This window comes from Monopterus albus, unplaced genomic scaffold (genome assembly GCF_001952655.1).
Source record: "Monopterus albus unplaced genomic scaffold, M_albus_1.0 scaffold88.1, whole genome shotgun sequence".
NCBI lineage: Eukaryota > Metazoa > Chordata > Actinopteri > Synbranchiformes > Synbranchidae > Monopterus > Monopterus albus.
The window spans coordinates 482,579-498,450 of record NW_018127968.1 but is presented as its reverse complement, the minus strand read 5'-3'; the positions used below and the strand labels follow the sequence as shown (position 1 = coordinate 498,450).

The following is a 15,872-nucleotide window of genomic DNA, read 5'->3' as shown; positions in this document are numbered from 1 at the left end:
TATATATAATCGCTGTCAAATGAAATGGAGACTGTCTGAATAAAAAAAATATTACTGTTAGCCTTGTGACTGATCATGGTTAGTCTTGTGCTTTTGTATTGGGACATTTAACACACACACACACACACACACACACTTTGAGTTCTGTTTGCACAGTGTAGTATAAACATGGCTTGTTAGCACTACCGCTTATAAAATCCAAACAGTGCTGTGTCCTCAGTGGCCTAAACTACTACAGTACAGTATACACACCTTGATCAAATAGCCCTGAGCCATCCACCCAAGTTCCTGTATTACTAGTATTAAACTGTTATTAACCCGAGTGACTGTAGTACTAGTATAGAGTATATACATAAAGAAAAGAGTAAAATAAATGAATTAGATCAAGGATGAATGTGGAAAATATGCATAGTTAAGACCTACAAACCTGTGGTCAAAGTCATATTTTGGATTACGGGTCTCCACTGTTTTTTTTTTCTATATTACTAGTGCTTTACAGTAGCACATAGAGGAGTAAGTCAGGTTTACCTTCACCTGGATAACTAAGAAACCCACTGTGATGGCACAATTGACATGAGAGGCTTACCTTGGAAGCATGAATGTGCTCAGCGCATGTCATAACAGCCAGTCACTTACTGTATATTGCGTGTGCAGTTGTGGCTTTAGGCTTGTTCTGTCGCACCTAATGAACAGTTTAAACTTACTGTATATTGCGTGTGCAGTTGTGGTTTTAGGCTTGTTCTGTTGCACCTAATGAACAGTTTGGTCTAAAGTTTCCATCTTAAACATGTGACATTTTAGCTACAGAAACCTAATGGGACAAGGCTGTAGAATGCAATAGTCTGCCACCAAGGGGCTTATCCTGTTGGTCCACACCAACTGAGCTAGACTGTATCAGTGCTATAGGAAAGACTAAACTGTATTCAGTCATTATGCCCATGTCAAATTTCATGGCATTCTGGAAATTACTTTGTTTACAAAGTTTATAATTCACATGGGGTGCTTGAAGGTGTTTGATATTATCACTTGTAATTATGGACAGCTAAGAGATCTCTGTTTGGTGACATATTGTGCAGACACACCCTGACAGGTTTTAGGGAGTGGAGAAATTTGACAGTTTGAAAGCTCTTTGTCTTTGAGTTTAGCTCTGAATTCACTACTGTGAACTCACTCTTGTGGCAGCAAAAATACCATTGTGGCATTCAAATAAAGTCAGATGGAAAACAAAATGTATAGCCTTTGTATTTATTATTTATCAGTAAAGATCTTTGCACATTTACACATAGCAGAACACTTTTAGGAGCAAAATGCAACTTGGTAGCAGCCACTGTTTTGAGGAGTGCCTGTCAGTGTTTGCTGAAACAGTAAGCATTTGCTGCTAGGTGTCAGGTTTTCATGAGGGCCCTAAAATAGATGCTTCACTGAGATCTGCTAACCTGGAAAACATGACCAGTCTAGAAGGGTCACCTTAGTATTCATCTAGAAATTCTTATCGGTCAGTATGGGTTTAGTGAGATTTAAAATACTTTAATATGGTACAAAGTTCTGTAAACCTTTTCCTCCCACTGCATCCCATCCTTCACCTCCCAGCACCTTCCTCATCATTGAAAAGGGGGAAGTTATTGCGGAAGGATATAAATAGCCTGAGATTAAGCAGGATGGAAATATGGTTATCATTGAGCTGTCCCTGGTAGGCTAGTGGTTAAGGCTCTCACCGCTGCGGCCCGTGGTTCGAGTCAGGGTTGCGTCAGGAAGGGCATCCAGCGTAAAACACGTGCCAAATGTCAACATGCGAATCGTCAGTATAACGATTCACTGTGGTGACCCCAAAACAGGAAAAGCCGAAAGATACTTTCTATTGCTCTGTGCATTGTGTGGCAATAAAAATTCAAGTATTCTTTGTTACAGCTTTTCAAATGCAAAGGCTTGATGTTTCAGATTCATATTATGTAAATTGAACATTATGAAATTTAGCAGCCACACAGATCCAAAAAAACAGCCCTCCTTAAGAGGAATAGCTGCTCTTCCACTGTATGTAGTGTAAATGGTACCATTTCAGATGAGTGGCACATGTTAAGCATGTATTTTGTCTCAGTCTATATAAACTTAGTCTGCATAAATGTAGTCTGAGCCCCAGTTAGTACAGTGAAAATCATAAATCCCCTGTTGTGTCCAGTGTTCTTCTTCCCCAGTTGATCTTGGATTTAACAATGACACTAGCATTATAAATAATCTGAGGAAAGCCTGGTGTCTTTTTATTTAGGTCGCATTCATAGCATAAATATTAAATGCTCAGTTCTCTAAACTTGACCTCCATTTTTAGTTCATAAGATCTGCTCATACTGTACAGTTGCATGAGATCCGGTGGTAGCTGCAGCTAATCTGTTCTGCATGTTCTTTGTATATGCCTTTTTTTCCACCTTGTGGCAGAGTTATTTAATTATTTTGTTAGAGTTTGCAGCTGTAGCTTTTATTTGCAAAATGTGATAAGTATTTTTGACATTTTGCCATTCATATCAATAGCAAAGCAAATGCAGACGGTCTTCACAATGTTTAATGCTCTCGTAACTCACTGGAAACAAATAAATTCTTATGGTATTTCCTTCCTTGCTACTTCTCTCCTCAGTTTTCCCCCCGTATTCAGCCTCTCCTCTTCTTCTGTTGCAGCGTGAGTGCATCTCTGTCCATGTAGGCCAGGCTGGTGTCCAGATGGGGAACACCTGTTGGGAGCTTTACTGCCTGGAGCACGGCATCCAGCCGGATGGCCAGATGCCCAGCGACAAACCCATTGGAGGCCATGATGACTCCTTCACCACCTTTTTCAGTGACACTGGGGCTGGGAAGTATGTCCCCAGAGCAATCTTTGTTGACCTGGAGCCCACCGTCATTGGTCAGTAATGTTATAAAGTAGAGAGTGGACAAACTGTTCTGTATATCCATCATTCTGCTATACATTGACATGAGTCTATAAAATGATTCTAAATGCTTTGTCCTCTAATAGCGCTTGTTATAATCATAACTGATGCAGTAAATTTGTTTTCTCAACTCTTTTCTGTTTAAATTTTAGATGAAGTGCGCACAGGACCATACCGCCAGCTCTTTCATCCTGAGCAAATGATCTCAGGAAAGGAAGATGCAGCCAACAACTATGCTCGTGGACACTACACCATTGGCAAGGAGATTATTGACCCTGTTCTGGACAGGATCCGCAAACTGGTAGGGCGCTCTAGGGTAGCCATTATTTCACACTAGTTTTGTTCTTTAACATGATTCTGTGCAATTAGCCCATCAGTTTCATGGATTTATGTAAAGAAAACTTTGATGTACATGCTCAGTCAAGCAGAGATCATCCTGCCAAATCGATGTGTGTCAGTCAGACCTGCACACGAGCTTGAACTCCAACAGTCACACCAGTGTACATTCAGTGTTGGCGACTTTGTCAACAGCCAAAAAAAGGGCTCCTGTAGCCCTCTATCCTTATAAAGTATGCTATTATTGAGGAAGATAATAGTGGTAACATAGATTAGTGTTGTAATTTAAAGCAATATACAGTAAGCATTTATATAAATTATACAAAGCAATGCTTTGTTGCCTTAATGGTTTTTGAAATAATTTTTCTGTACCTGCAGTCTGATCAGTGCACTGGTCTTCAAGGCTTCCTGGTCTTCCACTCCTTCGGTGGTGGCACTGGCTCAGGTTTTACCTCCCTGCTGATGGAAAGGCTCTCTGTTGACTTTGGCAAAAAGTCTAAGCTTGAGTTTGCCATCTACCCAGCCCCCCAGGTTTCCACAGCTGTGGTGGAGCCTTATAACTCCATCCTCACCACCCACACCACCCTGGAGCACTCTGACTGTGCCTTCATGGTGGACAACGAGGCCATCTACGACATCTGCCGCAGGAACCTTGATATTGAGCGCCCATCATACACCAACCTAAACAGACTCATTAGCCAAATTGTGTCTTCAATCACAGCCTCGCTTCGCTTTGACGGAGCGCTGAATGTTGACCTGACAGAGTTCCAGACCAACTTGGTGCCCTACCCTCGTATCCACTTCCCTCTGGCCACCTACGCTCCAGTCATCTCTGCTGAGAAAGCCTACCATGAGCAGCTGTCAGTTGCTGAGATCACCAACGCCTGCTTCGAGCCAGCCAATCAGATGGTGAAGTGTGATCCTCGTCATGGCAAATACATGGCCTGCTGTCTGCTGTACCGTGGTGATGTGGTGCCCAAAGATGTCAATGTGGCCATCGCAACCATCAAGACCAAGCGCAGCATCCAGTTTGTGGACTGGTGCCCCACAGGCTTCAAGGTGGGCATCAACTACCAGCCTCCAACTGTGGTTCCTGGAGGAGACCTGGCCAAGGTGCAGAGGGCCGTGTGCATGCTGAGCAACACCACAGCCATCGCTGAAGCCTGGGCCCGTCTCGACCACAAGTTTGACCTCATGTATGCCAAGAGAGCCTTCGTCCACTGGTACGTTGGAGAGGGGATGGAGGAAGGAGAGTTCTCAGAGGCCAGGGAAGATATGGCTGCTCTGGAGAAGGATTATGAGGAAGTGGGGGTTGACTCATTTGAAGACGAAGAAGAAGGAGAGGAATATTAGAAAAGTATAGCTGTCATTTGCCGTTTATATGCAGTAACAAATTGTTTTTTTCTTTTTAAAAAAAGTCTGTATTTTGGTTTCAAACTCAGAAATATGACCTTTTTAATTTAAAAAAACCTAAGTCTGAAATAATTTATCCCATCATGTTCCAATTTACAGCTTCTTTGGCAGTTTTTAATATGTTTACTGTATTTATTTGTTTTACCAATACAGTAAAAGATGCACAATAACCAAATTTTTATAAGTTTGAAGCTTGTGTTGTCACTCAATAAATCTTCTCCTAAAACACATTGCCTTTTCTTACTTTTGACTCAAAGCATTAAAACTATAAACTGGGATTTAAAAAAATTATGCCATAGTCGGCTCATTTTTATTATATTTTGCACCTGCTTAAATCCAGTCTCACTTTCTTGTAATACTGTAGTCATCTCCACATTTTCAATGAATTGTCTGGGTAATTAGTGAATCATTCTATTTTTTATATTAATCATTTATAACAGTAGGGGCAGCACGGTGGCACAGTGGTTGGCGCCGTTGCCTCACAGCGAGAAGGTTCCAGATTCGGGCCCCACCTGGGACCTTTCTGTGTGGAGTTTGCATGTTCTCCCCGTGCTTGCGTGGGTTCTCTCCGGGTACTCCGGCTTCCTCCCACAGTCCAAAGACATGCAGCTTGTTGATTGTGTGGTCTCTAAAATTGCCCATAGGAGTGCATGTGCGTGTGTGTGGTTGTTTGTCTATGTGTCAGCCCTGCGATGGATTGGCAACCTGTCCAGGGTGTACCCCGCCTTCGCCCAATTGCCGGCTGGGATTGGCTCCCCCCCGCTCAGGGAACAAACAGTAGAAAATGAATGAATGAATTTATACCAGTAGATGCATCCTCACTGTTCATCAGAGCATTTTTATGTATATTCATCATTTTGCATTAATTTCTATATATAGGCTATCCCATCATGTATGAGACCACAAAAATTGAATCCTGTTCATTCCATCTATTTTATACAAAATTTACAGTGATTGATTTTTTTATTTCTATTTTTTGACTGAAAATATAGTATATTCATTATGCATTTAGAATGTTCTTAAAAATACTCTAATAGTCAAATCAGCCAAGACTATTTTGAGGGTCAGGCCTATGCAGTTGATTTCTTTGAATGTGGAACAAACAATGGATGCTGTCACAGCAACCTTTTGAAAGCTAGAGGTCGTAGTTGCTTTAGCGTGAGTCACAGAGTGAGTTAAGCAGCAGTGACGGGCGTGTGTAGAAGTCCGTTTTTTCACTACCACAGTGGGTCCTGCAAAGTGTTTGTGTAGTTTGTATTTTTGTATGTCTTCAGCTACCCTGTGTAATTGTGTAGATTGGGATTGCAAGTTTCTAATTTACTATGTTATATACCATACTGTAAGTGACACGTAATTTACTGAATTTGCAAATGACCTTATCATCTCATTTTGTTCACCTCTTTCATTCTTTCTTTTCAGGGCAGGCATTTTTATGACCCATTACTGAAAAGATTTAATTATGGGACATTGAGGACCTTTGCTCTCCGTCAGTAGAAGTGGGTCATAGCTTTATGATTCACTCAACACCTATGAGTGCAAAACATGAGTGAAGACAACAGTGAGATGTAGGTTTTCCCAGTGCCTTTTAACAGTTCGGCAACTTGAATTACACCTGAAGATTCAAGGTATCATATTTGCTGTATTTTGTATTGCATTTCTATTTGTATGTAAAAGTACATAATAATTATTTACATTGTATAATCATCCCTATCTTGTCTGCAAAGTAATAAAACACACTTAGCAGTGATATGCAACTAAAACATAATGGCAGTTTATACAACTGACACCACAGTGCTTTGTGTGGTGTTGTCCACCAACATCAATTACTTTATTTGTTACAAATGAGTCTCACAGCCTCAGGAGAGGAACTAACCTCAGAATGAATAGTGGTGCAGCTGTCACTGAGGCACCACTCTGAGTTTCCTGGCCATCGCCAAAGAGTCACCCTGGTTGGCTCGCAATAAAAGAAGTGTGAAGTGAGTATCTAAGTGTTTACTTGGTGTAACGTTCGACTGACATCCACTACATTTTTGATTTTAAAAAATGCATGCTATAAGAAAGATGGTGATGCCTCAGTGTTTCTTAATCACAAAACAGGATGTTTTACTTAATTAACATTCCTGTACGGTTTGAACAGTGGCTGCCTGTTGGTCTTGAAAGTTGTCGGACTTGTTTGAAATATAACAGACAGAGCATTCTGCCTTTGAGCCATGGCGCTACAGTATATCAACAGTTTATGTTATTCCTGCCAGTTGAAGCAGGCAGCTACTCCACTGCCGCCACAATGACTTATCATGTTGTATTGACTTGTGAACATGTAAACTACACAACCTGTTGGTTATGAAATACTTTCTGGGCTTAGAAATCTAAACAATAGCACCTAAGCATGATTCTGGCCGGCATTTGCTGTTTACTCCATTTATTCAGCTGGTGCATTATTAAGTGATTCACATGTATTCAGTTTCTCTGTACTCTCCCAAGAGGATGATGAACTGAGAGGGAAGGAGCAGGTCTCATATACTGTGTATTGTTTAATAAATACTGACACTTGTGGGAAACTGGCATGCTTGGCAAACAAAAGCAACATGACAGTATGAAAGTATTGTTTCCATCATACCTCAGTTCTAAATATTCTAAATTAATACAGTACATAAATTAGGGTACACGGCTCTTTGACATTGTAGGAGTTTGTTATCCTATCATAAACTACACTATAAAAGGAGCCATTAAAAACTGCCAAGTGAAACGACACTAGGTTACCTTCCCTTCATTCCGGGTTGCGCTTTTTCTTTCTGAAATTTGAGGTGCATATACACACCAGTACAAAGCACTCAGAGGCTCATACAATGAATAGGGTGGTGGCCTCCTGTTGCATTGTGTGCACATTTGTCAAATAGGAGATTTTATCCTGGTCTCATCAGCAGGGTCTCTGATTACAACTCAGATCAAATCACTGCTCACTGTAAGCTGCAGGTATATAAGAGCAGAGTATCATAGCTTGCTTCTGTGCTACACCTTCCCACTAATACCTGCACATTGGAAAACACACATAAATAAAATATGGTAAGTCAGAGTTACTGGTGTGAAACCAAATTGCATACTACTGTATTGATTAACATTATGAAATGTAATCTTTTTTAAGCTGTCTTATTTTTGTATTAGGTATTTATTCATCTCCATCGGTCCATCGGTAGAATTTGATATGACAACTGCATTCCAAGTATTTTCAGGTAGAAATTTGAAAAGGGATCAGTGGTAACTGAAGACTCTTGCTCACTCTCTGCAGCGTGAATGCATCTCCGTTCATGTGGGCCAAGCTGGGGCTCAGATGGGCAATGCATGTTGGGAGCTGTACTGCCTGGAACATGGGATCCAACCAGATGGACAGATGCCCTCAGACAAGACTGTTGGAGGAGGAGATGACTCCTTCAACACATTCTTCAGTGAGACAGGGGCAGGAAAACATGTTCCCAGAGCCATCTTTGTCGACCTGGAACCTACTGTCATTGGTTAGTGCCAGTTACAGATAATGATGGTATATTACATTGGTTGAATATTTTTATGTATCTATGCTATTTATTATTAACAAATTCCAACAATTTAACTTTTCTAAAGTAATTTTAACAGGAAATAAAACATGAAAATTGCATTATTATCATTTTTAATAACCAATCAAAGATCATTTATGTACATGATAAACCAAATAATAATTACCTGAACAAAGATTATATTTATAATTGTGGAAACATTTCAAAACAAAGCTGTTTAAGGTAGTTCAACATTACTAATTCTGTAATTCTGCTCTTCTCTCACTGTTTTTTACTCTACAGATGAGGTGCGTACAGGAACTTACCGTCAGCTGTTCCACCCTGAACAGCTGATTACAGGAAAGGAGGATGCTGCCAACAACTATGCCCGTGGACACTACACCATCGGCAAAGAGGTCATTGATCTGGTTTTGGACAGGACTCGTAAATTGGTGAGACTAAACTGAGAGTGCTTAGTGTATGTTTGTAGTAGAATAAACTTTCTTTTGCTTTAATTTGTTATTAATTGACTCCAGTATTCTTAAACTATAACATTTACAGGCGGATCAGTGCACTGGCCTACAGGGATTCCTAATCTTCCACAGCTTTGGCGGCGGCACTGGCTCAGGTTTTACCTCCCTGCTAATGGAGAGACTCTCTGTTGATTATGGTAAAAAGTCTAAGCTTGAGTTTGCCATCTACCCAGCCCCCCAGGTTTCCACAGCTGTGGTGGAGCCTTATAACTCCATCCTCACCACCCACACCACCCTGGAGCACTCTGACTGTGCCTTCATGGTGGACAACGAGGCCATCTACGACATCTGCCGCAGGAACCTTGATATTGAGAGGCCGACGTACACCAACCTAAACAGGCTCATCGGCCAAATTGTGTCTTCAATCACAGCCTCGCTTCGCTTTGACGGAGCGCTGAATGTTGACCTGACAGAGTTCCAGACCAACTTGGTGCCCTACCCTCGTATCCACTTCCCTCTGGCCACCTACGCTCCAGTCATCTCTGCTGAGAAAGCCTACCATGAGCAGCTGTCAGTTGCCGACATCACCAACACCTGCTTTGAGCCAGCCAATCAGATGGTGAAGTGTGATCCTCGTCATGGCAAATACATGGCCTGCTGTCTGCTGTACCGTGGTGATGTGGTGCCCAAAGATGTCAATGTGGCCATCGCAACCATCAAGACCAAGCGCAGCATCCAGTTTGTGGACTGGTGCCCCACAGGCTTCAAGGTGGGCATCAACTACCAGCCTCCAACTGTGGTTCCTGGAGGAGACCTGGCCAAGGTGCAGAGGGCCGTGTGCATGCTGAGCAACACCACAGCCATCGCTGAAGCCTGGGCCCGTCTCGACCACAAGTTTGACCTCATGTATGCCAAGAGAGCCTTCGTCCACTGGTACGTTGGAGAGGGGATGGAGGAGGGAGAGTTCTCAGAGGCCAGGGAAGATATGGCTGCTCTGGAGAAGGATTATGAGGAAGTTGGCACTGACAGCTTGGGAGATGAAGAAGAAGAGGGAGAAGAATTCTAACTTTACTGGGGCCTGCTTTCAAGCCAAATAAATCTTTTTTTTTTTATCAGTGGGCATTTCCTTTTTTTTAGGAAAAAGGTATCAAATGTAGGAATAGATCACCTGAAAACCTGAAGTTTATATTTAGCAGAATCATTAGTTGAGATAATGTGTAAAAAAAAAAAAAACAGTGCTTTAGGTCTTTAAGAATTTTTCCCCTGCACTATCAGACTGAGAAACTCAGACCAAGCTCTGTCTTTTGTGCACCTCCCCCCACTATCCTCTCCCATGTGGAATGTAAGTTATGAAAAGGCTCCTGTGTCATTTTTTGTATACCATTCAGCTGTGACTGTGAGAGCAGATAACTGACTACTCCCTGACTAGTGTTGTTTGTGTAGCTCATACTCAGACAGTGGCCTGCAGCAACAATAGGACCCCAGTTATTATTATTAGTGAATCACAGCTCTGTTTTCACAAGAGGCCCGTTGAAAGTTGTAACAAAGAAAAGCACAAGACTGGCCTAGACATTTCCTAGAGATTTTGTCTGTTATTACATAAATCTTTTACATTTCAGGGGAGTACTGGTTGCTGATGTAATGTTTCTCTGTTTTTTAAATTAGCTGATTTAACTGAAATCCTGCATAATGCCAAGTCATTTGTGTAATCTGAACACATTATTTGTAAGGAATCATGTTTTTTTCTACCATTAAACCATGTTTTTTGATGATTAACAATAAAGAAATCATGCATGATTATTCATTTAATGATTTTATAGAGACCCATGTCAGCTGTGTATGTGTTAATGAGTGTGTGGGTGCAGGTAAGTGCATAGATGTATAATCACTCTTCTGGCCCACAGGCCTTGTTAAATAACATTTCTCCTTCTCTCTGTCTTTCTATCTTTCAAGAGATGTTAGTGGATGGCTATTTTGTATGCTACTGGTAAATTCCCTTATGTAACAATCAATCTAGTTTTTGTATATGATTAAACCAGCTCAGAATAGTGTCTAACTGCAAATGGTCACAGTATCTCTCACACACATTTAAAATTTGAGAAAATGGCTGGAAAAGACTTGTAGAGGAAACAAAAGAAGGCTATTTTTGCTTCAGTGTGTCATCTAAGGATGAAAGACAAATACACAATACATATGAGTGTGGATAATGTAACATCATTAGGGACTTCCCACTCTTTTTAACTGCTGCCCCCTCCCTCCAGTGAGCTGTGCAGTTGCTTGCTGTGGTTTCCTGCCTGCCCCTTCCTTATCCTTGCCTATATAAGCCCTAGCTCTGCCTCTCCCCTGCACGTCTTCCTTGTGTCTGATTCCTCAACGTCAGTCGAAGGACAAGCAGACAAAATGGTGAGTAACTGCTCAGCTGATGACGTTAAATAAAAACTTAATTCTCTTTTTTCTTCATTCTCCTTTTGCTTCTGTTTCTTAGCATTACACATCTGGCCCTCTTTAAACTGCTAGGTGACAGTAGTTTTGAGCTGAAATTATCTAATAAAACTTTTTAAGGCATGTCTGGTGTGGATTGAGTAGGAATGATGCACTGCAGTAGTTATACAATATAAGACTGAGAGACTTCATAAGTCAGTTCTGTACTCCTTAACAATCTAGGCCAGATGACAGACTTCGTAGCTCTCTGAGTGAGACTTTATGTTTAGTTGTTTTATATATTACAGCTAGACATAAAGCAGGAAACATTTAAGAGATAAAAAAAAATAGCTGGATTCTTCATCATGTGTTTGTTGAGGATTTACAGTTTTCCTGAGTAAGAAGGAATGATCAGGGTAATCGTGGCAGTGGGGGGATGGATAGAAGGAATAGAGAAAAGAGGAGTGGTCTGGCCAGGGGCAGTATGAGTTAGTTGGCAGCCATTTTGCAGCTGTTAGGAGCTTTTGATTTGAGGGAAATGTGGAGCGAGCGAGAGAGAGAGACATCGCTGACTGTTACTCAGCTCTATGCAGCTGGACGGGATGGGGGAGGAGAGACACACAAAAGGCGAAGGAATGAGGAAAGGGAGGAGACAGAGGAATGAGGAGGAGGAGGGGAGAGATTTCCCGTCTCCATGAGGCATGGCTTTCCTGTCTGCCACATACTTTGCATGTTTCTTTTTTTTTTTTAACTCTTTAAAACTGGCTCCTAGAAGGGGACGTCAAAAATAAATTTAATCTGTAGCTATAGTTCCTTCCCACATATTCTGGATTCTATTGTAGTAATCAATAAGATTGCTACAATAGCAGTAATACTTGCTCATGTGCACTTTTCTGTTCTGGTGTACAGGGTGCAGCAGTCAAAGTTTCTTCTAGGTTGTCTTCTCTCTAACCTGAGAGCAGACATCATAACAAAGATTGTCCTTAAACATAAAATTCAAAAGAGATCCCGGTGCGCTGAGGAAATAGAACAGATGCTCTATGTTCCTTTTTATGACAAATAGCATGACATGATCTGAACATACTTGTGAATTTACCTGGAGTACACAGGTACAAGCTGTACAAGTCACTAACCATGGATGTACTATTCTATGCTGATAGTCCCTTATTTAACCAACCTCTCCTCCTTCTTTTATTTAGCGTGAGTGTATTTCTATGCATGTTGGCCAAGCCGGAGCCCAGATGGGCAATGCATGCTGGGAGCTGTACTGTTTGGAACATGGTATCCAGCCAGATGGACAGATGCCCAGTGATAAGACTATTGGAGGAGGAGATGACTCCTTCAATACCTTCTTTAGTGAGACAGGGGCAGGAAAGCATGTTCCCAGAGCCATCTTTGTCGACCTGGAACCGACTGTCATCGGTCAGTATTCACGAACCTACAGTACATATGTGATACTCTGACTTTAAGCAAATTATTACAGCTTAAATGTTTTCTATTTATTTAGAATATCAGAACAAATACAATGTTTAGCATTTTCTTCACATAGGGTTAGTTCTTACTCCCTATTTTATACTGTCTCTTTACAGATGAGGTGCGTACAGGAACTTACCGTCAGCTGTTCCACCCTGAACAGCTGATTACAGGAAAGGAGGATGCTGCCAACAACTATGCCCGTGGACACTACACCATCGGCAAGGAGATCATTGATTTGGTTCTAGACAGGACTCGTAAACTGGTAAGAGCTGTGTAGCACTCAACTGTAGGGCAGGTGGAGCATTTAACACAATTTTGAGCTTTCCAAAAGGCATGTATGCTTTAGCTGATTTCATACCAAAAAAAAAGAAAGAACAGGGATTGCATTTTTAGAAGATATAGACAAAGTGGTGACTTTTCCATGTTAGAAATGTGCAGCTGGGCTATGATTTTGATTAACTGAAGTTAGATTCCTTTCAGGCGGATCAGTGCACTGGCCTACAGGGATTCCTAATCTTCCACAGCTTTGGCGGCGGCACTGGCTCAGGTTTCACCTCCCTGCTAATGGAGAGACTCTCTGTTGATTATGGAAAGAAATCAAAACTTGAGTTTGCCGTCTACCCAGCCCCCCAGGTTTCCACAGCTGTGGTGGAGCCTTATAACTCCATCCTCACCACCCACACCACCCTGGAGCACTCTGACTGTGCCTTCATGGTGGACAACGAGGCCATCTACGACATCTGCCGCAGGAACCTTGATATTGAGAGGCCGACGTACACCAACCTAAACAGGCTCATCGGCCAAATTGTGTCTTCAATCACAGCCTCGCTTCGCTTTGACGGAGCGCTGAATGTTGACCTGACAGAGTTCCAGACCAACTTGGTGCCCTACCCTCGTATCCACTTCCCTCTGGCCACCTACGCTCCAGTCATCTCTGCTGAGAAAGCCTACCATGAGCAGCTGTCAGTTGCCGACATCACCAACACCTGCTTTGAGCCAGCCAATCAGATGGTGAAGTGTGATCCTCGTCATGGCAAATACATGGCCTGCTGTCTGCTGTACCGTGGTGATGTGGTGCCCAAAGATGTCAATGTGGCCATCGCAACCATCAAGACCAAGCGCAGCATCCAGTTTGTGGACTGGTGCCCCACAGGCTTCAAGGTGGGCATCAACTACCAGCCTCCAACTGTGGTTCCTGGAGGAGACCTGGCCAAGGTGCAGAGGGCCGTGTGCATGCTGAGCAACACCACAGCCATCGCTGAAGCCTGGGCCCGTCTCGACCACAAGTTTGACCTCATGTATGCCAAGAGAGCCTTCGTCCACTGGTACGTTGGAGAGGGGATGGAGGAGGGAGAGTTCTCAGAGGCCAGGGAAGATATGGCTGCTCTGGAGAAGGATTATGAGGAAGTTGGCACTGACAGCATGGGAGATGAAGAAGAAGAGGGAGAAGAATTCTAACTTTACTGGGGCCTGCATTTAAGCCAAATAAATTTTTTTTTTTCATCAGTGGACATTTCCTTTTTTTTGACAGCATGGGAGATGAAGAAGAAGAGGGAGAAGAGTAGCATTAACCTAACACATTCCCAGCCATTATCTGATAACATGTGGAGGTGATACATGAGTATTATTAATAAAAAGTATTCATGAAATGAATTTCTGATCATTCTTGAACTCTTCCAGGACAGACTGGTAGTCCACCAAGCACATATTTCCCTCTTGAATAATTTTCTACAACAACAGTCAAACACCTCTAAAATTTTTAGTAACCCCTTTATATTGAGTCATCTCAGACTGCTGAGATTTACATTTAACTTTTACAAGTGTGAAAAAACTACTATTTATTTATTACTATTTATTTACAAAGGAAATTCCAGTTTCTTTGCCTTTGTCAATTTCCTGTCTTTTTGTACCATGTTGATTATCAGGCATAATCTATGCAATGGGCTGGGGTAGACTTCCTGCAGTAGCTTCCCAGCCACCAAAAGGGAATAGTTTAATCTATTATGTATCACATTTTATAGAAGTATGTAAGTTGCAGTACTGCAACAAGTATCCAAATCCTTTACTTAGGGATAAGTAGGAATACTCCTAGCAAAAGTCTTACTTAGAAATAGAATAGAGGTAGCCTATTACCTGTTATTGTTGTTTAACATATTGGTGAGTTGTGTAGGGTAGAAGAAACTGTGGAACATGTTATAATGAATTGTCCCAGGTACAGGCGGGAGAGGGAGTTATTCAGAAATACATGTTTTAAGCAGGGGAAATGAACTTTAATTTACTGGAGGTGTTGGGAAAAAGAATCAGAATCAGCTGATCGCCTGAAAAAGCTCAGGGGATATAGGATACAGAGCACTTAGGTTTTTAGAGAGTACAGGGCTAAGCAATATAATATAATGTGAACTGAATTATATTTGTTATAGTAGTAGGTAGGGGCCGTTCTGATCCACACTCCAGTCTAGAAGGTGGCGGTAATGCACCTAAAGCTGTTTGCCAACCGCCATTAAACGACAGAAGAAGAAGAAGTCACTGTTGCCTTTCCGCCTGGTGGCATACTAATAATAATAATAATAATAATAATCGCCTTAATTAATAACCAAATAATAATAACCATAATTAATTACATGTGGTAGTAAATTTATTATAGTATATATGTATAATGTAATTTAACTTCGTGCCAATTAGTTAGCTAACGTTACGTTACAAGGCAGCAAAACACTCTTAGAAGCCTTTTTATTAATTTAAGAACAAGGTGACATATAATCAACTGAAGAAATTACTTTTTCTCCTTCCCATTCCAAAGAAAGCGGTAAAATGCCAGCTGACCCGTGATGTTTGATTCAGATATACTGAAACAGTGGGGAACACAACACTGCATATGAAAAAGAGGAGAACGAAATACATGTCTTGTAGCGCCCCCGTGTGGTTATGATTAGGATAAGGTTAGGGGGGAACACATCTCGACGGGGGAACCGATCTCAACACAACACCAGAAGCAGGATGTTATGGAACCACTTAACAAGCGGATTCTTCTTGGTTGGCAAACAGTTTTAGGACAAGCGGATTATCACCGAGCAGCATTTATTTAATTTACAACAAAAAAGTTTTTTTTCTGTGAGAACTGCATGAATCATTTCAAATCTGCTTATTTTATAACAATTTAAGGACCTCGCTGTAACTTAAATGTATTGTTTTGTTGTTCATTTGTTAAAATATTGAAAATTGTGTTTTGATAGACTACTATATTTTTTTATTAAAAGAAAGAGCAGCAGGCAGACGGGGGGGGGCGGGGCTGATGACGTTTCCCAACCCTA

The 15,872-nt window shown here is 41.6% G+C and overlaps 3 protein-coding genes across 3 annotated transcripts in view; all 3 read left to right on the top strand.

The window, feature by feature from the left end:
* The window catches only part of LOC109964367 (tubulin alpha-4A chain), a 6,371-nt gene extending 1,479 nt beyond the window's left edge, over positions 1-4,892 (top strand). The window contains exons 2-4 of the mRNA XM_020607634.1: positions 2,668-2,890; positions 3,068-3,216; positions 3,630-4,892. Coding sequence (XP_020463290.1) covers positions 2,668-2,890; positions 3,068-3,216; positions 3,630-4,604 — 1,347 coding nt within the window. The 3' untranslated portion in view covers positions 4,605-4,892. The remainder of the gene's footprint in view (positions 1-2,667; positions 2,891-3,067; positions 3,217-3,629) is intronic.
* Positions 4,893-7,977: 3,085 nt separating this feature from the next.
* Positions 7,978-14,214, top strand: LOC109964369 (tubulin alpha chain). Its single transcript, XM_020607636.1, has 4 exons — positions 7,978-8,173; positions 8,495-8,643; positions 8,753-9,785; positions 14,074-14,214. The coding sequence occupies exons 1-3, from the start codon at positions 7,993-7,995 to the stop codon at positions 9,728-9,730; spliced, it is 1,308 nt and encodes a 435-aa protein (XP_020463292.1). The 5' UTR covers positions 7,978-7,992; the 3' UTR covers positions 9,731-9,785; positions 14,074-14,214.
* Positions 10,966-14,214, top strand: LOC109964366 (tubulin alpha chain-like). The gene is made up of 4 exons (XM_020607633.1): positions 10,966-11,067; positions 12,285-12,507; positions 12,675-12,823; positions 13,042-14,214. Exons 1-4 carry the CDS (start codon positions 11,065-11,067, stop codon positions 14,017-14,019), a joined length of 1,353 nt encoding a protein of 450 aa, XP_020463289.1. The 5' UTR covers positions 10,966-11,064; the 3' UTR covers positions 14,020-14,214.
* Positions 14,215-15,872: the final 1,658 nt, after the last annotated feature.